The following is a 21,948-nucleotide window of genomic DNA, read 5'->3' on the forward strand; positions in this document are numbered from 1 at the left end:
TATAGACGAGCATTTGCAAACCGTGAAACTCATCGCAGCGGAGAAGAGTAAGATGGGAGTTTCGAAGCTAACAAATATCAACGAGAAACTAACTGAGCCTGCTGCATTGGTCCCTCCAGATTTGGTGACAGCCTATTTCATGTAACAATAAAGACAGATCAAGTTTATACGATAAGAAGGCGAGTAGATTCCAAACAAACTCATTTGACGTCGTTTATCGTTTCGATAAGCTATGAAAACCCATTCTGGAATGTAACGGGCCTCATAGACAGCTTCTGCCTCGTTATTTTTTTTTTTACCAACCCATGCAAACTCTCAATCAACCATCAAACGAATAGGATGGAAGGAGATTGAATGTTACCAAACTACTGCAACGTACCTAAAAGGACAATTGGTTGATGTTGACTTACCCCGCGTTTTCTGACGTTGATGGCACGAAACAACGTTGGTGATGGTTCATCTTATACCCAAAGAGGCAACTCTGGATTGCACTCCAACTGCGGAGCTGACAAACGTGTTCATCAATCTTCTGAGAATGACGAATGGTCACGAGGTTGCTGATTAGGCGTGCGATAAAAGCCGTTTCCCCTCTCTTGTTGATGCGACAGGTTTTCTACATCCTTCACCCAACGAATATCAGTTCGTACCTTACATTTCAGAGATACTAGCTTATTCAACAGACATGGCTCCTCAGACAATGGCAGAAAAGGCCAAGGCCAAGCTTCAGGCCGTTCTTGATAACCCTAACAGAAACGATGCTACCTGTACGCGTTGCCATCCCCCATGGCCTTGCTTCCGAACCGCGGCTGACCTCTGACCCCATAGCTTACAAGCAAAGAGTCATGACTACCACTACACCTGCGACTGGCTCTGACTGGACCAATGCTTGGGTGCGACGAAGTAGTAATGATCGTCGAGCCAGTGTTGGTAGTGAGGGCTCGAGTCCTGTCCGACGTCGGTCGAGTTTTCAGGAGTGGCTGTATCCTTCTGCTCGCTGAAACACGCTGCTATATAATAGGAGTAAGTGCTTGGGATTTTTGTTGCGGATACTTCTCATGAATATTTGTGGATATTAAATATGTCGGAAGGGTTATGGTCTCCAAGATTGCAAATTTGGACGTTTTCTTTTTCGTACCGTATGATTAGGGTCAACATAGGATTTAATAATGCAGTTGCTTCTTGATATGACATATATTGCACGAACACGGACATCGTAGCGCGTCACCAACCTTCCAAGCACACGCTGTTTCTCTATAGAGCCTCAACAAATGTCAAGTTCTAAACGATCGGAGGTACATGTTGAATAGGCCATCATAGAATTTGATTTGTTTGTTTCTGTACTTTACTAGCAAATGCAAGTCCAAGCCTCTCAATAACTCAATAACTCTAATTCTTAATAAAATATCTACATAGATTGAAAACTCAAAATATTAAATCAAGGTTCTCTCAACAACTTACTTTCCCACCAAGAATATACGCTGTATCAGGGCAATAACCGAACTCTATAATGAGGGTTATATAGAATAAGCTTCCGAGCTGTACGCATCACAACATTGATAGTAAGAAAAATATGTAGAAGTCGATAATCATGTTAATTAATGTATACAAGATATCTATAAATGCAACAACGCCTTTTATCATCTATCCCACATTAGGCCATAATCTTAGTTTGATCGGCAAGTGAAGGGAGCATGAGCGGAGCCCGTGCTGGTGATATCAATCTATGACAATGTTAGTTGCTGTTTCTGTGACATGGCTGTTTGAATTTGGGCAACTTACGATATCCTTAATAGTAGCATAAGTACCGGCACCAAGGGTAACAATACCGATGATGAATGCAAGGATGGCTCCCAAGCTCATGAGTAAGTTCTTCTTCTCAAACCACTTACCCTCGCAAAGCAAGACGAACCACATGACACCTGGGATCCAGAAGGAGAAACCAGACACAAAGAGAGCCGAGGCAAGAGAGAGCAAGTCAGAGAAGATGGGAATGGCTTCAGCAATGACCCATGCGACGATAGTGAAAATGGTGACAAGAGTGATCCAGCTGACCCAACCCATGGGGGTATTGACGTATCGAAGAATCGAGTCCTTGAACATACGGCCATGAAGATATCGGAGGGCAACAGTCGAGTTGATCGAACCGGAGATGAAGATAACAGGCAAAGCGACACCAAAGGCGATCTTGGAAATAAGTGGCCCAGCGGACAACAGAGCAGGCGACTGCACAGCAGGTCCAATAAAAGCGTAGCAAAGGGCTCCGGTCAGGGTGTAGATAGAGATTTGGATAAAGCATGAGGCATAGATGGACTTCATGTAATCAGTAGGGGTGTGCATCTCGTCCATGAAGGAGAATTGACCGATCGCGAAACTGAAGGCAAAAATGATGTTGCTGACGGCGACGAAAGCCTCGGCGAAGCTGAGATCTTCCTTGGGCCAAGCAGACCACTCAACACCAGAAAGTCCACCAGTTGAGTCGCTAGCCTGGATACCAGTGGCGATAACAGTAATTCCAATGGCGGCCAGAATGGAAACGAAGTCGATGTAACCAAGAATAGCGACCTCGGTGAACGATGGGGGGATGGCGAGGATCAGCAGAATGATTGCAGAAACAGCGGAGAAGACGATGGAGCAGACTTTTCCACCGTTAATGTCGATCAGTGCAATGCTACCAGTCAGAGCGTGAGAACCGACGACCATGACAAGCTCAAGAACGAGAGCAGCACCGAAAAGTTCGTAGCCAAAGCGACCGAGCAGAAGACGTCCGGCATCGGCGTAGTGAGAAACGTGAGGGAACTTGAGTTTGACCTGACCGACGAGGTAGCTGGTGTAGATGGAGACGAGACCGAGGGTGATGGTAAGGAAGACACCGGGGAACATGCCCAGCGTGTGGTAGGCTGAAGGCAGACTGAGAGCACCGAGGGCGATAGCCTCAACGATGGTGACAATGGCAAGACGCTTCCAGCCCAGACGGTGGAAGTGCGCATTACCCTGGGCAGCGAGCTGCTTCTGCTGAGAGACCTCGACATCGTCGGCGGTCTCTGGGTCGTGGCGATCGTCCATCATGTTGACGGGTTTGGAGGACTTGGCCTTGGGAGAGGGAGGCATTGGATCGGAGTGTAGTAGAGATGTACGTTCGTTAGGAATGGTGAGAGGTTGGCTACTCATGCGATGACCAAGGACTGGACAGAGTGTAAAGAGATGAGTAGGTGAAGGAACCAAAGTCAAAAAGATGGGACCAACAGGTAAGTATATGAAGGAATTGGACAGACCCCGGGAAGGAAAGAGTGAGGCAAGACGAAAGTATTTAAAAGGAATACAGTCCCGAACGGCTAGAAGAGCTTTCTAACGGAAAAAACGGCTCAAGGAGAAAGCGCGAGCAAGAATGACAATCAAGGCGCGGTTTTCGGTGTACCCGGGTTCCACCTCCGGCGCGTCGGGGCCGGGTCATGATGCTACGATTAGATACGGAAACTGGTTACTCCAGGTTTTATTCCATTTAAACTCGTAATCACTTTCCGATCAACGGAGACGGAGTTAGCCTCGTAGACCGGGCCGGTAGTCTCGACCGATATGATATCAATGGCATAATAGAAACTGGTCTGTTCCTGACCATAATCTCAGTTCCAAGACTTTTTTTTTAGCGACGAAAAGGCCCGAAGGGTGTTCACGAGGCGCGTTGTGGATGGTGGCGGTTCCCCTGTAGCCCTGCTAAGAAAACCCTTCCTTCTATGGAATGACGCTTGACTAAAGGGCGTAAGGTGGTGGAAATATCTGCCGGTTGTGGGCCAGAGTGACATCTGACCCTGCATTCGGTTCTTTTTTACGTGGATGAAACGTGCCATTGGACCGTCATCGAATTGTCAGTGGATATTCATCACGTTATGATATCCTAACAATAACTCTGTAATAACGTGGTCTGTGAACTTTCGACTCTCGAGCCTGCTGGACAACGAGATAACTCCGGGGCCCCAACAATATTGACTTTGGGGAAGAGAAACACAAGTCATGGCTGACTTTTTCCCTCTTTTGATGGGAAAAGAGAAGAACCAGTTTGGCTGATCTCGAATGTCGATCTGCTAGTCATTCAGTGGCGCGGAAATGACCAGGGGATTAAACCTCTTTTTTATAGATCAGCATACGCAGAATACGAAAATTTCTTCATCAAACTTTTCATCTCTCTTCTCCACGAAGAAATTCAACGTCAATCTCCGTCTATGGATCGCTTATCTGTGGGGTTATTCACCTCATTGCATTGACTAATCTATGAATAATGAGTTCGTGCCTGGTCCATCTTTTTTGTCAGACCGACCTTTTTTCGTTTCTAGAACGTCGAAGCGTAGCCTGCAACTTCCCCGGAACTTTACGTCTTCATTCGTCTCAAAACGTCTCGAATCTTTGCCTTCTGGTAGGTCAACCCGCACTGCACCCCAGAGATCAGTGTCTTTTGTATGGGGCTTTTGGTTGCAGAGGCTGTTTAAGCTTGTTTAAACGGGCCGTATTGAAGGGGGAGAAAGGGTGACAATGTGAGATAGCATTACCTAAATTCATTTGTCCTACTCGTATGTCGAGTTTCGCTAGCTGTTCCTTAATTTCAGTCTGTGCTGCTGCCCTGAACATGTCTTGCGTGTCTGATTAATTGAAGAATCATGGGTTCAGAAAACCTAGAAGTCCCAAGGGGTACTTGTGAAGTCAGTGGGCTTCGCTTACCATCACAGGATTGAACGATTGCGCAATCATCATCTCAGAGCTACAAGCTTGTAGTCCTTGTGAGTACCTCAAACTCAACATATGTTCCTAAATTCTGCGGTCATGGGTATTGTGTCGTGGATAGAATTTTATAGAATGACACACAACGTAGCTACACGACTCCATTCTAGTATCTGAAGTCTTAACCCTCAATAGTCATCATAACCGAGCATGAATGGAAAGTCGTGAACGATTGTCTTTACTTACCTCTTTTTTATCGTCATTATTGGTTACGTATGGGTCAGGTCTTATTCGTGATTTAAGACAATCTCAAGTGCTGGACTGCAAACACAAACATGCCTAGAGTCCAATATGTACATACACACACAGAGAGAGAGAGAGAGAGAGAGAGAGAGAGAGAGAGAGAGAGAGAGAGAGAGAGAGAGAGAGAGAGAGAGAGAGAGAGAGAGAGAGAGAGAGAGAGACAGTAGAACGAGTTATTGATTTCGACTGTGATGCTATTATGCCTGTCGAAAACCTGCTGCCACAGATAGTACCGCGTAGTGTAAAAACTTCTGTCAAGGTGCCTCATAGAAGCAATAACGCAAGACTGATCTAGATCTCGCCAGGAGACTCGGGCAGCTGACAAAATTCCAGGACTATAAGCTTTAGTTTTCTAAATCCAGAAGCTCGTATCAGTGTTGTATAAACGACACAGCAGGTGTTCCTTTTGACTTTTCAACAATACCGGATTAAATGTATTAACTTTATACCCAAACATAAATAACAAGAGTCCGTCTAAGCTTTTGCTGTCCATCAAGTTTCAGTTTCACTTCCATTATCCTTAGCCGTTCTTCCAGCATTTCGTTGCGAGTTGTTACGACACAGCTGAACGTCAATTAATACCTGCGTCACACTGAACGACATCATCAAGATGAGGCCTGCCCGCGACAACGAAGCTGAAATGCTCGCCCATTGGAAGCCAATGATGATTCTTAATAAAACTCTTCGCGGACCCGCTTACGTCGAAAGTCTTGTTTCCCAGTCTCTAACACTCATCACCTCCAACACACGAGGTCGGCGGACATTACCCCTCGAGCTTTGTTATATGATCCTCGATTCCATCGCCAATGATCCAGACCCGCACGACTACGCCCTCGTCCGGCCTATCGCTCTCAATGTAGACGGCAGAAGGAACAAGAAACTCATGTGCGTTAAGCTTCAGCGGTGGCTCTCCATGGACCAACTCCAAGTTGAGGCCGAAGTTTTCGCCACAAACAAATATTTGGCTCGACCAGATCTAAGGTTTAATGATGTTCATTACCCTTTTCTTAGGTTTAGTAAGCCCTCTACGCGTTGGGAGATTCGCGCTCGGGTTTTGTCCTCCGGGTACAAAACTGTCCACGTCGCCATCACTGTCCCAGACATCATCAAGTATCTCGAAGAGGTAAGGTGTAACATTCGCCTAGGCGATTTCTATGTACATGGAAATTGACATCTGTCATCTGTATGCTAAGCCACTGCTCATCTTTGTACAGCCGTATATTTCCAGATGAAGTATAGAAAACGTGGGATATGGCGGCGATATCAAATGCTGAACGGTCATGCAATACCTCAAGCGTCGTGACTCAGGTCAAATTTATTGGACTATTCTGGGTAAGCTCATATTTGATACGCCGCTTCGGCCAAACAGGCTCTTCCCGCTCTATAAACAATAGGCTACTGGTCTGTGTTTTTGGGTATTACCATCTTAACGTCCTGACAAATAACACGCAATTATACACCTGAAACGTGTCTAGTGGGTAGCAGAAACGTTGACCTTCTTAAGTTTTAGGTGTAAGAATAAATGGCCAAGAAATCCGACCTGAGTGGCGGCAGACCTACTATTTCACTCCTTATGCTTCTAGCAGCCAATTCTTATGATGCCCTGAAGAATGTCACACCCGAAGACAGCAGAGATTCATGACGATGGTACAATGTAATGACGATCCCTGAAAACGTATCACAAGAGCGCAGTATCTTATCAATGATTAGCGACTTGTTTTGCCCAACATGAACACCAGTCCCAATCGAGGGTTGATGAGCGCGCACGTTATCTCAAGGCCTGTCACGCAATACCTCAGTCTGCATGCTTATCTTAATCTTCCACAGATTCCAAGATAACATCTTTCATCTCTTTCACTTTCCCATACGCATTATTACCCATTAACTCTCAACTAAAACAGGAGGCTGATTGACTGCAATCATGTCAGACTCGGAGCAGAAGCATGCCTTTGATACAGTCAACGCCGAAGCACCTCGCCAAGCCTCTCTCAAGCGTAACATCATCACCAGTTTCCCCATCTGGAACCCCGCACTAACACTAGGTATCTAGCAAAATGGAATCGTTCACCCATCTACAACGCGACGATTCTAGGCCTCTGCAGCTTCGCAGCCCCCGGTCTCTGGAGCGCAATGAACTCTCTTGGTGCAGGCGGTGCTCAGAAACCCTACCTAGTCAACACCGGCAACGCGCTCACTTTCTGTTTGATGATCATCTCCTGTTGGTTCACAAGCGGCATCGTCAAGTACATCGGCATCAAGGGTGCGCTCATCATCGGCACTGTCGGTTTTGCACCCTACAGTGCAGGTTTGTACTTGAACAATCGGTATGGCGTTGAGTGGCTTGTAATCTTCGGCGCAGCCTGTTGTGGTGTTTCTGCAGGAGTATTTTGGTCAGCTGAAGCGGCAATTGCCATCGGATATCCCGAACCGCGAAACAGAGGTCGCATGGTCGCCTATTGGCTCTCCTTCACAAGATTCAGCCAAATCATGGGCGGTGCGATCAACCTGGGTCTTAACGTCGATCAGAATGAGGCTGGCAAGGTTTCATACAAAGTTTACCTCATCTTCATCACCCTTCAGGCTTTGGGTCCTTTCATCGCATGTCTTTTGAACAAGCCCTCGGAAGTACAGCGCTCCGACGGTCGACAGGTTGATATGAACATTCATGATCACCCTTGGAAAGAATTCAAAGCAACGACGCGAACATTCCTGAAGAAGGACTTTCTCCTACTGATATTGTGGATTGGTCAGGGTGTTTACTCCGAATCAGTGTTTTTCACTTATATCGCTCTCTGGTTCAGCGTGCGAGCTCGGGCTCTGGGGTCTTTCATCTCTGGTATCGTTGCGGTCATCATAAGTAACTTGCTTGGATTGTGGCTTGACCAGAACCAAATATCTCTCAAGAAGCGTGCGCGATGGGCATATGTCGTTATCATGGCTCTGCAAGGAGGTTGGTGGATATGGTTGACAGTCAACGTCACCAAGTTCAATCGTGAAGGGGCTCTCTACGACTGGGCTGACCCTGGGTTTGGAGCCGCATTTGGTGTTTTCATCTTTCTTGTCACTGGTTTCCAACTCAACTACAACTTTGCCTTTTTCGTCATTGGAGAAATGTCGACTAGCTCTCAAGAAACAGTGCGTCTATCAGCGCTCCTGCGAGGCACGGAATCAGCATGGCAAGCTCTCAGCTATGGACTCAATGCACTGCCCATCATGGCGACTGTCGGTAGTACATACGTTAATTTTGGGCTTTGGGCTATTGCGATCTTCCCGGCTTGGTTGGTCATCAGAGAGGTGGGCACAAGTGAGAGGCAGGAAGATTCTTCAGAGGCGGCTGAATGAAAACGCCACTTAGACTTATTATGGACAGCTCTGTGATAGAAAATCCAACAATTCTCTGTTATTTCTAAATTCGTAAAACTATCATGGTGCATCGGTAGGGTCCCTGCGTAATCATTAGCCATATGTGTATCAGTCGCTGACGAAGGTAACTCACCAATCAGTAACCAAGTGCTCATCCAAACCGTCCAACGTCTTCATGTCATTTTCTGAAATCTCAAATCCATCAACGCTTGCATTCTCGATCATGCGCTTCTGTTTAGTGCTCTTGGGCAAAGTGATAAAATCGTGCTGGAGACCCCACCTGGAAGCAGTCAGTACTGTCACAACATGTCAGTATTTGGGGGGCTTACTTGACAAAGATCTGTGCTGGGGTGACAGAGTACTTCTTGGCCATGTCGAGAATGGCAGGGTGATCCATACGTTCGGCGCGAGCAAGAGGCGCGTAAGCCTCGATGGCGATGTCGTGCTTGGCGCAGGTGGCTCGAATGTCCTCTTGTGTGTTGAAAGGATGGACCTCGATCTGGTTGATGACAGGAGCGATTCGTGGGTTGGACGCCATCAATTCTTCGATCTGGAAAATGTCAGATGGTGCTGCCTGAGATCTGATATTGAAGACTCACGTGACCAGAGCCAAAGTTGCTGACTCCAGCAGCACGGATTTCACCCGCATCAACAGCATCCTCAAGAGCCTTCCAACTGGTAAGTCTCGCTTCCTTACCCCCATAAGGGCTGTGCAGCAGGAACAAGTCAATGTATCCCAGACCAGAAGCTTCGACAGACTTCTTCACCGATCTTCGCACGTTATCGTACGATGTGTCGCAGCTGGCGAGCTTGGAAGTGTACCAGATATCCTCACGCTTCAGGCCAGACTTGTTCTCGCTGCTGGCGAGAAAGTCGCTGATAGCCTTACCGGCCTGGCGCTCATTATGGTACATCTGCGCGCAGTCAAAGGCGCGGTAGCCGGTGAGAAGACCTTGACGAACTGAATCTGTGGCTTCTCTGGTGGACATCATGTAGAGGCCGAGTTGGATGCGGGGGATGATGAGGCCATTGTTGAGCTGACTGCGTTAGTAGGGTTCGTTGTGCTGGTTGACGTATCATACCTTGGCCGTCGCGGTAAGAAGTGAGGGTTGCGATGCCATTTTGTGATGGTTCTGCTATTTCTGCGAAGTCGAAGCAAGAGAAAGAAGAAATTGATGCTGTTTTTATGATGTCAGGTTTACCATCTGATAAGAACTGATGGGTCCGACTTCGCTGGGTCCTGATGCGGGGATGACGTAGCATTCACATCGGCACGTCGCGGTCAGTCTGTCATCGAGCAAAACGCAACACATTGGTAGTTTAATATATCTTAATCATATCTTTTTTTTTAAAAAAAAATTGCCTCAAACCCGGTGACTTGTACATTCCACATCAAATGCAATGCATTGCAAAAAGTCATTTTTCTACATCTCAACTCATCCAAAGACACTACTGTCTGTATATGAGCGTGCTTTTGGTTTCAGTCTGATAAACGTGGCATATTTACATCCTCAAATCATCCATCATTTCTTCTCTTCATCGCCAGCGACCGACCGCTTAGTCCTCTGCAAGCATCTTCTCAACCCTCCTTCCAACTGTTACACTCCAAACATCGACCCTGTTGTTCCATAGGTTTGTCAGATAAAACGTGACAGCCATGAGAATAACCCAGCCGACCGCATAACCGCCCATCTTTCCAAAGCTATCAAATAACCGGGGCATTATCCAGAACCCGAGACTGTGTAGCACAGGCCCATGCACAAGATACAGTGAGAAACTAACCTTGCCCAAGTACTGCGGGAAGCGACTCTCGAGCAGGCGAACAAGTGCCGGACTGCGCAAGATGCAAGCAACGAGAAGAACCGCACCCATCGCCTGGTAAAACATCCAGCCGGAAAGTGGGATGTAGTACCGTGGCACCCAGGTTGAAAGATATGCAAAGCCGGGAGTGTATTCGGCGCCGGCGTCGGGGTATGAAAGGAAGTAGAGCGCTAAGATGATACCGGCCCATCTCAACACGGTTCCCCTGGTCGTTCGTTGGAAGTCTCTTCCACGTCCTTTGGCTCCAGCAGCTGAAGGTGGCAGATCGGATGATCGTCGAATATCATGCTCCGAAAGCAGCATGCCGCCCATGAACGTGGCCATGTCCCATCGTCCAATGATCAAACTGTACACAGAGAGGAAACTGCCGATCCTCGCTCGCCACTTGGCCTTCATGAAGGCTGTTCCGAGAAGGAAGATGTAGATGAGCATGGAACCACGGAATTCCATTGGGATCGTGAAAGTGTGAGGATCGTAACGTGTATGGTAGTGGCCAAAGTTGAATGGATTGGCCCATTCAGCGTAAGATCGAGTGAAATTCTTCATGGCGTATGTCAAGTTGGGATGAATGAATGGGTGCTCTTCCCATGATCCGCCCATCTGAACCCACGTAAGGTTGAGAGGGTTTGTAGCATTGGTGGCATTGAGAGACAAGTCCAGGTCTTCGTCGTCATAATAACTGAGTGATGCCAGTCGTTCCATGGTGGACATGTGCTTTGTTGGCTTGATGATGACGGTGATGTTGGTGTCATTTGCAGGGAATTGAGCCTCATACTCAGATTCCAACGTGTAGAGCTGGGATGGTCCATAAGATCGTGTCGTGTGGTTAACACAAAGCAGCTGGTCGGTCCATTCAGTGGTGTTCCCCAGCGGGTAGCCGGTAGTGTTGCGGAGGTATGCGGTAGTTTCAATACCAAGATAGTTCGCAATGCCTGCTGCGCCCTTCACAGCGGTGCCATTAACACAGATGTTGCTCTCAGCCAAATCGGCGTGAGTGATGGTCGCATTGATGTAGTGCGAGTCGGGGCCCTTGTAAATGGAGAACTCAGACTTGAAGACACCAATCTGCGCTAGCACAGCCACCAGGAACATGCTGATAGTGGGGGGAATGTAGAGGCGAAAGATACGTCTGAAGACTGAAGATGCAAGCTTCTGATAGGCAGAGTCAATCTTGCGCTCATGAATGAGGCGTAGAATATGGCGACAAATAACATATCCGGAGATGGCGAAGAAAATAGCGACCATAGCACGTCCACGATGCAAAAGACAGATGATGGGGAGCGATTGCCAGCCCCAGTACGGCTCGGGCGCACGTGGAGGAAACGCGCCATAACCGAGCATAATAACAGGCGTCCATGGCCAGAAAAAATGATAGTTGAACACGAGGAGACAGGCGATACCTCGCAGACCGTCGAGACATTTGATCTTGTCCCTGTTGAGTCGCGAATTTGGGGCTGACGCTGACGAGGGCTTATCCTCGTACTCAGAGCGAGGCAGTAGATCTTGGCCGCCCATGGTGCCAGACTGAGATGTTCTTGATCTAGCGATTGGGAGCATTCATTCGATCAATCGCGCGCTGGCAAAGTAAAGAAACGAACGACGCGATGAGATGTGAATGCGACCGAGGTTGATGGTGGACGAATTAATTCGAGGGAGGCTGTACAGAGTGTCCTTGATACGATCCCTGTCGAAATTACCTAAGCCAAGATCTACAAGGGGTTTAGCCGTTTTTGAGCTGCCGCCACAATAACGGCGCCACATGGAATCGCAGCCACATCATGACAATCGTTGCATGTATTGGATGGTTGGGTTTGGAGATGTACAAATCACAGCTGTTCAAACTTCAAAGTAAAAAGAATTTATCTTATTCTTTTATACAAGCGATTATGTTTTTTGCTTGTTTAAAGATAGCTTTGGCACTGTGGGTCAACTACCAATGCAGCCAGCCTCCTGTACACTGCTGTCACTGACTACCTATAAACCTCCCTGCTTAATAACGCTTCCCATTGACAGAAACAACCTAAAGTTTCTGAGGACTAAAGTATTCCCAATCCTCAGACAAGTCATCGTGTAACTTGTACATTCTTCCAATGGTGGATCCATCTGCCGTCAAAGCTTCATCGTCGGCTTTGCGACAAGAACCACAATTACAGAGATATATGCTCATGTCGTTTATCTTGCCGCAGGGCTTATTATCAACATTGTTGTTGCATTTCCACTTCTTGTGGTCGGCACGGATGGTCTTTGTTGTCTCGGGCATCTTCAAGTATTGGTTGTTGGTTTTAAAATATATGATAGAACAGAACTCGTCCTTGTGTTCAATGTTTGATAAATAGGTGAGGTTTTGTGCAGATTTGAACGCTATGGGAAAGTCAACTATTTATACATGGCTAAGACTTGTGAATCACTCCAAATTATGATGGTTCTTAAGGTATGACAATTGTATATGACCATTCAGGCTTTGAAGGGAACACAAGCGGCTGATCAATCGCTTCATTGAGCAACAGAATGCTGTACGTACATAACCTCAAATTCTACATCAGTGTCTCTGCAAGAAATGGAACTAGTGGATGTTTTCCATGGAACTAGCCACAATTAATCACTTAGAAAGGGCATGTTTATCAGCGATAACACAATAGCATGATTAATGTTCACTAAAAAAGGAATGTATTCTAAAATTCTCGACTACTAGCAGTCCTGCTGCTTTCAAACCTGTGCTCCCATCTGACCCCTCAACTAGCCCGTAGTTTACCTTGTAGCGACAGTATCACTGAGCGCATCCACAAAATCCAGCATGTACTTTGAAAACCCCTATCCCGTGGATCTCTTCCACCGCAGCTTAGAGGCTTCCTTCGAACGGGACCAGCCCCGGGTCATTACACTGCAATGGTGAGTCAGCAAGACCTACTTGATCATCTCTTTCTCAACCTCTGCGTCTGCTAAGATGGTGATTAAGTATTGAAACTGGGTGTCTGCTTTTGACATCTGGTCCTTGGGTCGTGTCATCACAATCATGTTAGCTAGAGCGCTGGCAAAAGGTACTGTTCAGTCTCATGGAGCTTCGCGATATATTGAGTGACAATCACGTACTCCACCTTTGCCAGACAGTTGACCCCTTCTATGTGGTTACAAATGGTCTCGACAGCCCCTCGGATGATAGGAGCTTGGTCGGGTGACCAATTGTCACCATTTCGATTCAAAATGGCGAAGGCTTAGTCAACAAGCTCACCATTGTAGCTGATTTTCTGCTGAGAGGAATCCATGATGAAGTCTGAGGGTTTTTGAAGGGCGGCGGTTAAGAAATTGTTTCTGTCTGGTAGATGTTAGTTGGTGGATAGGAATGTTTACTTACTGTTGGTGAGCCAAGGTGAATTGATTTAGAGAGGAAAGTCAAGGGAAGAAAAGGAAGAGCGACATATTTACAATTCGACGTTTAAAATGTATTTACTTTCTTGCGACTTAGAGCTCTGCCATTGTTGGCTGTTGAACTTGACTGATCTCGTTGTAATATTTGGTGTTCTCCACGAACAAATGAAAGCCAACAAAGGAACAGTCGGAGTAAATACTAGAACACCTTTACTACGCCCACCATAACTCGAAAGAAACGTGACTCGGAAGAATGGACACATTGTTAAAAGAATTATTGTGTTCAAGTAGTCTGTGCTATCTAAAGGGAGTGTTCAGGTGGTCATTGAAAGGGAACTAAGGGTGGCTGAACAGGACACAACGCAATCTGCGTTACTGTTTCCTTTGTCTTGATTAAGGACTGCCATAACCTCAACAAAATAACCCGATTATTATCCATTTCTGATGGATCTCAACTTCTAGGAGTTAGGTGTACATCGGCGATGTGATCAGTTTGCGTACAAAATCTGAAGGCTCACTTTCAGATCTCCGTCGAGTCTCCGTTGTTGTATATCTCGCATAACTTTGAGTTTCGTAACCCGTGAATCACGGGTTTGTGGCACATAGAACTGTCTCTGATCATATACAACGGTCTACATTCTGATTATAACCTCTCGCGTGAGATATGACGCATCGGCTCCTGCTATTGGTCTATCAGTCGAATGTGGTAAGCACTTGCTGTCGGACGTTCGGGGCTAAATGATCACGAGCACCTGAGGTGAGCGCAATCTTCAAACCTCCTCACTGTTCGTGACGAAAGTAGATTCTCCATCATCGCCTAGAAGCGCAAATATCAACAGGCTGGTCAAAAAAATGACGCTACAGACTATCAGGCGATTAGTTCTTGGCCAAACACGATCGACTCCCAACTATCCAATAGACCCTACCGACACCATACTGCCAGTCTTCTACTTCGATGATACGCCGCTCCTGCGTAACTATGTACAATGTTCAACGCTCAGGTTCAACGACGCGCTGGATGCAACGATGCTCAGCGATTCTTTGTCTCGAGTGATCACTCTTCTGGGATGGAGGAAGCTTGGCGGACGTATCCGAATAAATGTCAGAGCAAATTTAAACTGATGACTTTGAGTGTTTGCTAATCTAACCACTAGAGCAAAGAAAAACTCGAAATTCACGTCCCGAAGACTTTTTCTTCGCAACGACCTGCTTTTGGGTTTCACCAGACCACCTTCGACGTTAACATAGATGAACACCCTGTAGCATCCAAGCTCCCAAGACCAACTCGGGAGAAACTGTCTATCCAAGAGCAGCTCCCTGAGTTTAACACTTTAGGAGTTCCACCAGGTACTCCGCTCTGTCTGGACGACTATCTCAAGTCTGATCACCCACAATTAACACTTCATATTGTATCTTTCACAGATGCGACTCTGGTATCGATCTGTTGGCCTCATATCGCTGTTGATGGGATGAGTCTAGCTCAGCTTGGTCATGCATGGAGTCTTGCAGTTGCCGGACGTGTATCAGAGATTCCGCCCATGCTGTCAGCGGATGATGATCCCATGGCCACCGCAGGACGCAATTCTGCTTTCACAGAGGCACATCCCCTGGAAAAACAGCGAATTACAGGTTGGAGAACGTATATCTTTGCGTTTTACTACATTCTGGATCTAATATGGTGGCGAACCGTTGAAAGCAAAGTGCTTTTCCTACCAAAGACAGTTGTCAAAGAGCTACGCAGTCAAGCTACATCAACCCTCAGAAAAGGACATCCGGCTCCATTCGTGAGTGAATCAGACGCCATTGTCGCCTGGCTGGCCATCGTGGTTGTATCTGCTCTCTTCCCAAAAGGTTCAAACCGCTCTGTCACCATCGGGAACGCGTATGATCTCCGAGGCCAGTCTCACGAGGGATGCATTGGATCTTTCCGGAATACCGCCTCTGTTTGGAGACGTCAACCAGTTTACCATCCATTTTGCTAGTGTTAGAGCCAATCTAGCAGAATCACTGGACTTTAGCCCAGCCATGAAGAGCAGTTTCCGATCAAGCGAACATAACGAACCAGTCAAGGATGTCTGGGCAGCCTCTCCAGGTCATCCTGTTTACTACCACATCAAGTGTATCAGTCCAAACAATATGCTCGCGAGGAATTATTCTCTAATTAGCAAGACTTCAACTGGTGATTATTGGATTAATGGGAATTATCCACCCAAGGTGTGGAAGTTGATGGAGTTAATGCTTCAAAGGTTCAGTTTCGTTGGCGATCAATGATTTGGTTCCCAGGGGCGAAAGTGAGGGTTGACATGTGTGGAGCAACCAAGGATGATCGCTGACCAAGAGTGGAATCTACCGGGGGTGCCGCCAGCCACTCGCATCACTTTCTGTGACTCTGTACCGGCCGGTTCCCCGATACTGCCCCCTTTCGGGGCATTTACGCCGAACTGTAGCAAAGCATTGATGCGGTCTGAGGGTGATGTTTGAGAATCGAGGGTCGGGTTGATCTCGACATCTTCAGGCGAATAGCTGGATTCTTGGGGACTGGAAATGGTCTTTCTTTGCAGTGGTATTGTGACATTACGTCTGTTGGCTTAGCATCTATCGTGTCTCGCTTCCCTTCTTCTCTTTGTCCTCATGTTGCCCAAATTGAACCTCAGTTTTCAACCAATCAGAGCCACGCCCGGTTAGCTCAATCGGTAGAGCGTGAGACTCTTACGAGTACGCGATCTCAAGGTTGCGGGTTCGACCCCCGCATCGGGCTGTTCCTATAAATTCGATTGCGAGCATTTGCGAGGCATCTCTTTTTTGTATTTTTCGTGTCTTGATCTTCAAAGCTGAATCACGGGAGTATTGTGTCCTGAGGTCCCATCATTCCAAGAGTATAACCATAGCTGCCTACTCATATTACATGAGTCATATTCTTATTTTTATTTTATCTTTTCAGATAGTAGCTCCAGGCTCCAAGCTAATCGTGATATCATTATCGTCTATGTGAATAACTGCTCAAGTTGATGACTCCGCCGTAACGCGAAGCTATTACCACATCAATGCCCTCCTCTATGGACTTGTCCCGCAAAGTATTACGAAACAAACAACAAACCATGCAGGTACTAACTCTTGTATCCTGAGACTGTTCCGATGACCGTCAATGTCACCCTAGCCCAAGTATTTACGACTGACCGCGTCACCTGGGTGGGCCAGTAATGAAGCCATCAACACTAGCGCCGTAATATTCGCATTCGAATGCGAAAAAAAATATGCTCCACAGAGTCTTTCTCGAGAGTATAGAATGGCTGCCTCTGAGCACCTAAAAATCTTTTTATCACTTCTCTTTGTTCATGTCCTTCTTTTCGTTAGTAACCTTCAATTCTACTTTCATTTTTCTGATTCCGTTGCGAGTTGGAGTAGCCATACCCATCTCGTATCAACATGAACCAAGACGGACCTTTCGGACCCGTTGTGAACGGGACTCAGATTGTGTTCTTTGAGTACCTACCCAACAAGCCTGCCGCAATCTCTTTCGTCGCCCTATTTGGTCTTGTCACAATAGCCCATTTGATATTCATCTTCATTTATCGAGCTTGGTTCTTTATCCCCTTCATTCTCGGTGGCATATGTAAGTGAGCCTTGCATCCTCAGTAGATGTTCTATCCTAACCTCTACAGGCGAGATCTTTGGTTACTTCGGGCGAGCCCAAGCCCACGATGACCCTGCTGAAGCTGGTCCGTTCATTCTACAAAACGTCCTCCTCCTCGCCGGAACACCCTTCCTCGCTGCGACTATCTACATGAGCCTTCGACGAGTTGCTGCGGCACTGGAGTCTGAGCACCTCTCATTCCTTAGTCTTCGCTGGTTAACGAAACTATATGTTCTTATCGATATCGGATGTATTGTCAGTCAATTCATCGGTGCTATTATACCTGCTTCGGGAGATCCCGACGCAATTGTCAAGGGCCGCATCATCCTCATCGCAGGCTTGGTAGTACAGCTGGTCGCGTTGAGTATTTTTATCATAACATCGGCGTATCTCTACATCCGAATAAGAAACGAGACAGGCCCTTTCTTGGACTCTTCGTTTGTCCGGTGGAGACGATACTTCAGAACGATCGAGGCTGTCACTGGAGTCATGATTGTACGAAGTGTTGTTCGAGCAGTCGAGTATTTGCAGGGACAAGATGGATTCGTGATTTCTCATGAGATCTTCATATACTTGTTCGATGCTTTGCTTATGTTTCTGGTTATGTTGTTTTTCTTGGTCGTCCATCCAGGCCGTCTGGTCAAACAAAGGTTAGACACGGAAAAACGGCCGAAACAGAGTGAGCATATTCGACTGACGGAATACCCCACAAGTCTAGATCAATAGTGCTCATCGTGAGAATTTGCATAACTGGGTAGCTTATAGTTATACTCTCATTTCGAACATTCTGCTTTGTCTATGGTCTCTGGGAATGTTTGTAATGGTTGGTTGTTAAGAGGACACAGAAATTCATCTTTATGTGAGGTCCAGGTTAGGTCTGGTAGATAAGATAAGATATAATGCTGACTGTGCTGATTTCCCCACTAATTATTGGTTCAATCCCTGATGTCATTTGGCGATGTCTCATCACAGCAAATTTGAGTCCTCATCACATATTCTTTTGACCCCCATTGACACCAATAACTATCCACATCATGTTCGCTCTACGACGAATTGTTGCCCGTCCTGTGGCTATGCCCATCATGCGCGTAGCTATGCGTCAGATGCATGTGACACCTCGTCGCTTCGCCTCAGCTGACCAGCCTTCCAACATGAATGACATTGAGTCAATGATGAATGATCCTCTCATCCGCGACACATTCGAGAAGTTGAGCCGCCATCCCCCGGCTATCATGGCCATGCAAAAAATGGCAGAGGTTCTCAAGGGCAAGGGTACGGGCCCCCTGCATCCTTGAGGAATGTGTTCAATACCTAACTATCTGATATAGGCCTCGATGGATCCAAGCCTCCAAGCAAGATGGATCTTATGAAGCTCATGATGGATAAGGAGTTTAGAGACGCGTCTACAGAGGTATTTGACCAAAAAAACACGAGAAGGATGATGCTAATGATATTTGTAGTTGACGACTGAAATGCAAAACGCTGGTGTTGAGATCAACCCCGATGTTGGTACACCACTTTTTAACGTATTCATTTTTACTGACACTGTTGACAGGTTTTCATGAAGATGATGCAAGGCGAAAAGTGATGATGAAGCATAAGGAATGACTGTGTATACCTTACATGAGACAAGATTGACGATGACTTGGATTGGCAATAGGAATTAAGCTATCTCTACTCTTGTGGATCATTGAGTAACATATAAACATAAAGCCGATACTCCCGAACAATAAATACATCTAGACCTGTCTTATACGAGATCTCAAGGCATAGAATCTATATTTGGTTGGCCTGATAATTACCGAGTTACGTGCATAATGAGGCTGTTGTCTCAATGCAGGAACCATGCCCGTCAAGTGTCAAAGTGACCAATGTTCCGACGTCCCCTAGAATTGGCTTAAGCTGAGCAATCGCACCAATTTATTTGTTCTGGAATTCTTCTAATAGTCTCAAGTTTTTGTTGGCTATTGCTCCATGATTTTCCATTGACCTAGCCGAGATGGACCCCCCATGCCTTGTCTCGCGGATCCTGAAGGACACTAATGTTATTGCCACCGTGCGCTAGATCTTCAACCGCCAATTGAGACCAAGACACAAGTATGAACGGACATGACTATCCATGTTCAGGTTACGGGCCGGTGCAGACCAACATACGGACCCAATGTCTCAAAGGATTTCAGCTCTGGCCAGTGGTTAGATTACGGTGTGTCGTGTCGGACCATTTTCTGTTCGATGAGCCACAATTATTAATGCGTTGGTTCAGAGACACAACCAACAGGTCGTACTGTACTTGAAACTGACCCAGTGAAAGGAACAAGGGTATGGGCAGTTTGGTTGTGTGCCAGTGTGCCTCGAAGGTTGACTTTTTTTTTCTTTTGTCCGCCGAACAGTGCTAACAGAGTTACTGTAGCAGTCTAGACAGTCAATCGTCGCTGACTTAGTTGACCCTAGTCCCCTAGTTCTAGTGCTGTGCTCCCTAAGAAACCAAGCCTACGAAGGGTCTTGAGGGATTTTTGAGACGGCGCTAGGCTAACTCAATGTTTAATTTGCACTTTACCTGGACCAGGCAATACATTGGGATTTTCTTCCCTGAGTCGCTGACAAGGCATGGGCTAGAATTTTGCAACGGGTTATAGATGCCTATCTAGGAAGCTGCCTTTCGAATCCCATCCTTCTCATCAATCGGCAATCGCGAGAACTGGCCGCCCTAGAATCAAATTAGCTTTTGTCTTATGGAGACGGCGTAGCTAAGACCACCCCTGGAAGCTGATCATTTGATTGACAAGCCCAAATTAGGGGGTCTGATATCTGCAGCGATGGATGATCTAGCAAGGGCATACAAAAGACAAACGCCACCCGAGGTCGCGCCAGTTTGCTTCTATCTCCTTTAAGCACCTCAACTGTCACTCTTTTAATTTAATTCAAGATCTTGAGACTTGTTTTGTTGTCCAAGTCTAGAAACCTTCAAAATGAGGCACTCACTCACACAGCTTTCTGCTGTGCTTACAGTCCTTTCCGCAACAACAAACGCTCTGCCCACTGATGGTCACCAAAATGAGAAGCATGGATCTTGCGCTAGGACCAAAGTTGCCATTCTCGGAGCTGGTGCTGCTGGTGTCGCAGCTGCTCAGAACCTCACAGCTTCTGGCATCAAGGACTTCATGATCGTCGAACACAATGATTACATCGGTGGCCGTCTAAGGAAGCAGGAGTTCGGCAAGAACGCCCAGGGAAAGCCCTACATCATCGAGCTTGGCGCCAACTGGGTCGAGGGAATTGGATCTGAAGAGACCAACGAGAACCCTATCTGGCTACTTGCCAAGAAGCATAAGCTCAAGTCCACCTATTCCGATTACGACAAGTACAAGACTTTCGATCACGAGGGCGAGACGGATTGGAGTGACAAGATCGACGAATACGATGCCGCTTACGAGAAGGCTGCTGCTGAGGCTGGCCGTATCATAATCGACAACTTGCAGGATACATCTGCTCGTGGTGCTCTGCGCACAGCTGGATGGCGACCTGAGAAGGACGACATGCACGCGCAAGCCGCAGACTGGTGGGGCTGGGATTTCGAAGCTGCTTGGACACCCGATGAGAGTGGTCTCGTCTATGGTGTTGCTGGTGGCAATGCTAGCTTTGGCTACTTCAGCGACGTTAGCAATCTCGTTATCGACCAGCGTGGCTACAACATCATCCTCGAAGAGGAAGCCAAGGAGTTCCTTCGCAAGAATGACAAGCGCCTGCGCCTCAGCACCACCGTCGAGGGTATCAAGTACGACAAGAAGGGTGTCAAGATCACCACCAAGGATGGTGGCTGCATCGAGGCTGACTACGCCATCTGCACTTTCTCCGTCGGTGTCCTCCAAAACAATGTCGTCGAGTTCAAGCCTGCCCTTCCCGCATGGAAGCAGAGTGCCATTGATCAGTTTGCCATGGGCACCTACACCAAGATTTTCATGCAGTTCAACGAGTCTTTCTGGGACGACGAGACCCAATTCCTTCTCTACGCCGATCCTATCGAGCGTGGCCGCTACCCTCTTTTCCAGTCTCTCAACGCCAAGGGCTTCGCTGAGGGCTCCAACATCCTTTTCGCTACCGTGACTGGAGAGCAGGCTTGGCGCGTAGAGCGCCAGACTGACGAGGAGACCATGGAGCAGATGCTCGAGGTTCTCCAACTCATGTTCCCCAAGAAGAAGATCCCCAAGCCCACAGCCTTCACCTACCCTCGCTGGAGCACCGAGTCGTAAGTCAAAATCAAATTATTTCATCTTTTGACAGATACTAACCAATCTGTAGTTGGGCATTTGGTTCTTACAGTAACTGGCCTGTTGGCATGACCCTCGAGAAGCACCAAAACATGCGCGCTAACGTCGAGAGACTTTGGTTCGCTGGTGAGGCCAACTCTGCTGAGATGTACGGTTTCGTTCACGGCGCCTGGACCGAGGGACGCTACATCGGCCACAAGATTGGCAACATCATCAACGGAAAGGCTGGCGATGATGATTTCGACATGACGCGATACGAGACTCTCCACGGAACGACGTTTGAGGATGAGCACAACGAGGATAACGGATGGTTGTTCCCTTACAACGTCGAAGAGGGTGGTGTCTAAGTAGATTTGGGAATAATCTTTACTGTATATACCTTGATTCGGGATACCAGATACCAAATACCCATTGTAAAATGGCCAGGATATGGCTCCAAATTAATATTATTTAATGTATTGTTTGTCATCAAATTTGATCTTG

At 47.0% G+C, this 21,948-nt stretch overlaps 10 protein-coding genes and 1 non-coding gene across 11 annotated transcripts; 8 read left to right on the forward strand and 3 right to left on the reverse strand.

Moving 5' to 3' along the window:
* Positions 1-611: 611 nt before the first annotated feature.
* EDB82DRAFT_499788 (uncharacterized protein) lies at positions 612-1,279 on the forward strand. The gene is made up of 2 exons (XM_025735326.2): positions 612-764; positions 826-1,279. Exons 1-2 carry the CDS (start codon positions 683-685, stop codon positions 996-998), a joined length of 255 nt encoding a protein of 84 aa, XP_025586044.1. The 5' UTR covers positions 612-682; the 3' UTR covers positions 999-1,279.
* Positions 1,280-1,571: 292 nt separating this feature from the next.
* EDB82DRAFT_499790 (transmembrane amino acid transporter protein-domain-containing protein) lies at positions 1,572-3,585 on the reverse strand. Its single transcript, XM_065608611.1, has 2 exons — positions 1,780-3,585; positions 1,572-1,721 (listed from the first exon to the last, which is right to left on the reverse strand). The coding sequence occupies exons 1-2, from the start codon at positions 3,166-3,168 to the stop codon at positions 1,665-1,667; spliced, it is 1,446 nt and encodes a 481-aa protein (XP_065464893.1). The 5' UTR covers positions 3,169-3,585; the 3' UTR covers positions 1,572-1,664.
* Positions 3,586-5,623: 2,038 nt separating this feature from the next.
* EDB82DRAFT_524816 (uncharacterized protein) lies at positions 5,624-6,245 on the forward strand (the record flags this gene model as incomplete). The annotated part of the gene is made up of 2 exons (XM_065609131.1): positions 5,624-6,136; positions 6,228-6,245. The coding sequence occupies 2 exons, from the start codon at positions 5,624-5,626 to the stop codon at positions 6,243-6,245; spliced, it is 531 nt and encodes a 176-aa protein (XP_065464894.1).
* A 461-nt stretch (positions 6,246-6,706) lies between these two features.
* Positions 6,707-8,696, forward strand: EDB82DRAFT_175672 (major facilitator superfamily domain-containing protein). Its single transcript, XM_065607127.1, has 2 exons — positions 6,707-7,007; positions 7,064-8,696. The coding sequence occupies exons 1-2, from the start codon at positions 6,935-6,937 to the stop codon at positions 8,353-8,355; spliced, it is 1,365 nt and encodes a 454-aa protein (XP_065464895.1). The 5' UTR covers positions 6,707-6,934; the 3' UTR covers positions 8,356-8,696.
* On the reverse strand, positions 8,506-9,497 carry EDB82DRAFT_545730 (NADP-dependent oxidoreductase domain-containing protein; the record flags this gene model as incomplete). The annotated part of the gene is made up of 4 exons (XM_025735332.2): positions 8,506-8,656; positions 8,706-8,926; positions 8,976-9,413; positions 9,459-9,497. The coding sequence occupies 4 exons, from the start codon at positions 9,495-9,497 to the stop codon at positions 8,506-8,508; spliced, it is 849 nt and encodes a 282-aa protein (XP_025586049.2).
* A 220-nt stretch (positions 9,498-9,717) lies between these two features.
* On the reverse strand, positions 9,718-11,831 carry EDB82DRAFT_499806 (acyltransferase 3). The gene has a single exon (XM_025735333.2). The coding sequence runs from the start codon at positions 11,752-11,754 to the stop codon at positions 9,934-9,936; it is 1,821 nt and encodes a 606-aa protein (XP_025586050.2). The 5' UTR covers positions 11,755-11,831; the 3' UTR covers positions 9,718-9,933.
* A 3,295-nt stretch (positions 11,832-15,126) lies between these two features.
* EDB82DRAFT_499808 (uncharacterized protein) lies at positions 15,127-16,234 on the forward strand. Its single transcript, XM_065608612.1, has one exon. It carries the CDS (start codon positions 15,448-15,450, stop codon positions 15,832-15,834), a length of 387 nt encoding a protein of 128 aa, XP_065464896.1. The 5' UTR covers positions 15,127-15,447; the 3' UTR covers positions 15,835-16,234.
* Positions 16,235-16,238: 4 nt separating this feature from the next.
* Positions 16,239-16,321, forward strand: EDB82DRAFT_t109. Its single transcript has one exon. It is a non-coding gene; the product is annotated as a tRNA-Lys (tRNA).
* A 637-nt stretch (positions 16,322-16,958) lies between these two features.
* On the forward strand, positions 16,959-18,034 carry EDB82DRAFT_499812 (RTA1 like protein-domain-containing protein). Its single transcript, XM_025735338.2, has 2 exons — positions 16,959-17,176; positions 17,226-18,034. The coding sequence occupies exons 1-2, from the start codon at positions 16,990-16,992 to the stop codon at positions 17,921-17,923; spliced, it is 885 nt and encodes a 294-aa protein (XP_025586055.1). The 5' UTR covers positions 16,959-16,989; the 3' UTR covers positions 17,924-18,034.
* Positions 18,035-18,174: 140 nt separating this feature from the next.
* EDB82DRAFT_499815 (uncharacterized protein) lies at positions 18,175-19,001 on the forward strand. The gene is made up of 4 exons (XM_025735339.2): positions 18,175-18,469; positions 18,526-18,608; positions 18,658-18,702; positions 18,753-19,001. Exons 1-4 carry the CDS (start codon positions 18,232-18,234, stop codon positions 18,783-18,785), a joined length of 399 nt encoding a protein of 132 aa, XP_025586056.1. The 5' UTR covers positions 18,175-18,231; the 3' UTR covers positions 18,786-19,001.
* A 1,090-nt stretch (positions 19,002-20,091) lies between these two features.
* EDB82DRAFT_461581 (uncharacterized protein) lies at positions 20,092-21,901 on the forward strand. The gene is made up of 2 exons (XM_025735340.2): positions 20,092-21,443; positions 21,497-21,901. The coding sequence occupies exons 1-2, from the start codon at positions 20,167-20,169 to the stop codon at positions 21,810-21,812; spliced, it is 1,593 nt and encodes a 530-aa protein (XP_025586057.1). The 5' UTR covers positions 20,092-20,166; the 3' UTR covers positions 21,813-21,901.
* Positions 21,902-21,948: the final 47 nt, after the last annotated feature.

The sequence above is a fragment of the Fusarium venenatum genome (assembly GCF_020744135.1).
Source record: "Fusarium venenatum strain MPI-CAGE-CH-0201 chromosome Unknown EDB82scaffold_2, whole genome shotgun sequence".
Classification (NCBI taxonomy): domain Eukaryota; kingdom Fungi; phylum Ascomycota; class Sordariomycetes; order Hypocreales; family Nectriaceae; genus Fusarium; species Fusarium venenatum.

What these genes read in the sequence shown, in the direction of transcription:
- EDB82DRAFT_499788 (XM_025735326.2), top strand. Translation starts at nt 683, where the DNA reads ATGGCTCCTCAGACAATGGCAGAAAAGGCCAAGGCCAAGCTTCAGGCC. An exon ending in TAACAGAAACGATGCTACCT is followed by an intron (nt 765 to 825) that starts GTACGCGTTGCC and finishes CTGACCCCATAG; the next exon opens with CTTACAAGCAAAGAGTCATG.
- EDB82DRAFT_499790 (XM_065608611.1), bottom strand. Translation starts at nt 3,168, where the DNA reads ATGAGTAGCCAACCTCTCACCATTCCTAACGAACGTACATCTCTACTA. An exon ending in ATGCTACTATTAAGGATATC is followed by an intron (nt 1,722 to 1,779) that starts GTAAGTTGCCCA and finishes ACATTGTCATAG; the next exon opens with ATTGATATCACCAGCACGGG.
- EDB82DRAFT_175672 (XM_065607127.1), top strand. Translation starts at nt 6,935, where the DNA reads ATGTCAGACTCGGAGCAGAAGCATGCCTTTGATACAGTCAACGCCGAA. An exon ending in TCGCCAAGCCTCTCTCAAGC is followed by an intron (nt 7,008 to 7,063) that starts GTAACATCATCA and finishes CTAGGTATCTAG; the next exon opens with CAAAATGGAATCGTTCACCC.
- EDB82DRAFT_499806 (XM_025735333.2), bottom strand. Translation starts at nt 11,754, where the DNA reads ATGCTCCCAATCGCTAGATCAAGAACATCTCAGTCTGGCACCATGGGC.
- EDB82DRAFT_499808 (XM_065608612.1), top strand. Translation starts at nt 15,448, where the DNA reads ATGATCTCCGAGGCCAGTCTCACGAGGGATGCATTGGATCTTTCCGGA.
- EDB82DRAFT_499812 (XM_025735338.2), top strand. Translation starts at nt 16,990, where the DNA reads ATGAACCAAGACGGACCTTTCGGACCCGTTGTGAACGGGACTCAGATT. An exon ending in CTTCATTCTCGGTGGCATAT is followed by an intron (nt 17,177 to 17,225) that starts GTAAGTGAGCCT and finishes TAACCTCTACAG; the next exon opens with GCGAGATCTTTGGTTACTTC.
- EDB82DRAFT_499815 (XM_025735339.2), top strand. Translation starts at nt 18,232, where the DNA reads ATGTTCGCTCTACGACGAATTGTTGCCCGTCCTGTGGCTATGCCCATC. An exon ending in AGAGGTTCTCAAGGGCAAGG is followed by an intron (nt 18,470 to 18,525) that starts GTACGGGCCCCC and finishes TATCTGATATAG; the next exon opens with GCCTCGATGGATCCAAGCCT. An exon ending in GTGTTGAGATCAACCCCGAT is followed by an intron (nt 18,703 to 18,752) that starts GTTGGTACACCA and finishes CACTGTTGACAG; the next exon opens with GTTTTCATGAAGATGATGCA.
- EDB82DRAFT_461581 (XM_025735340.2), top strand. Translation starts at nt 20,167, where the DNA reads ATGAGGCACTCACTCACACAGCTTTCTGCTGTGCTTACAGTCCTTTCC. An exon ending in CCTCGCTGGAGCACCGAGTC is followed by an intron (nt 21,444 to 21,496) that starts GTAAGTCAAAAT and finishes ACCAATCTGTAG; the next exon opens with TTGGGCATTTGGTTCTTACA.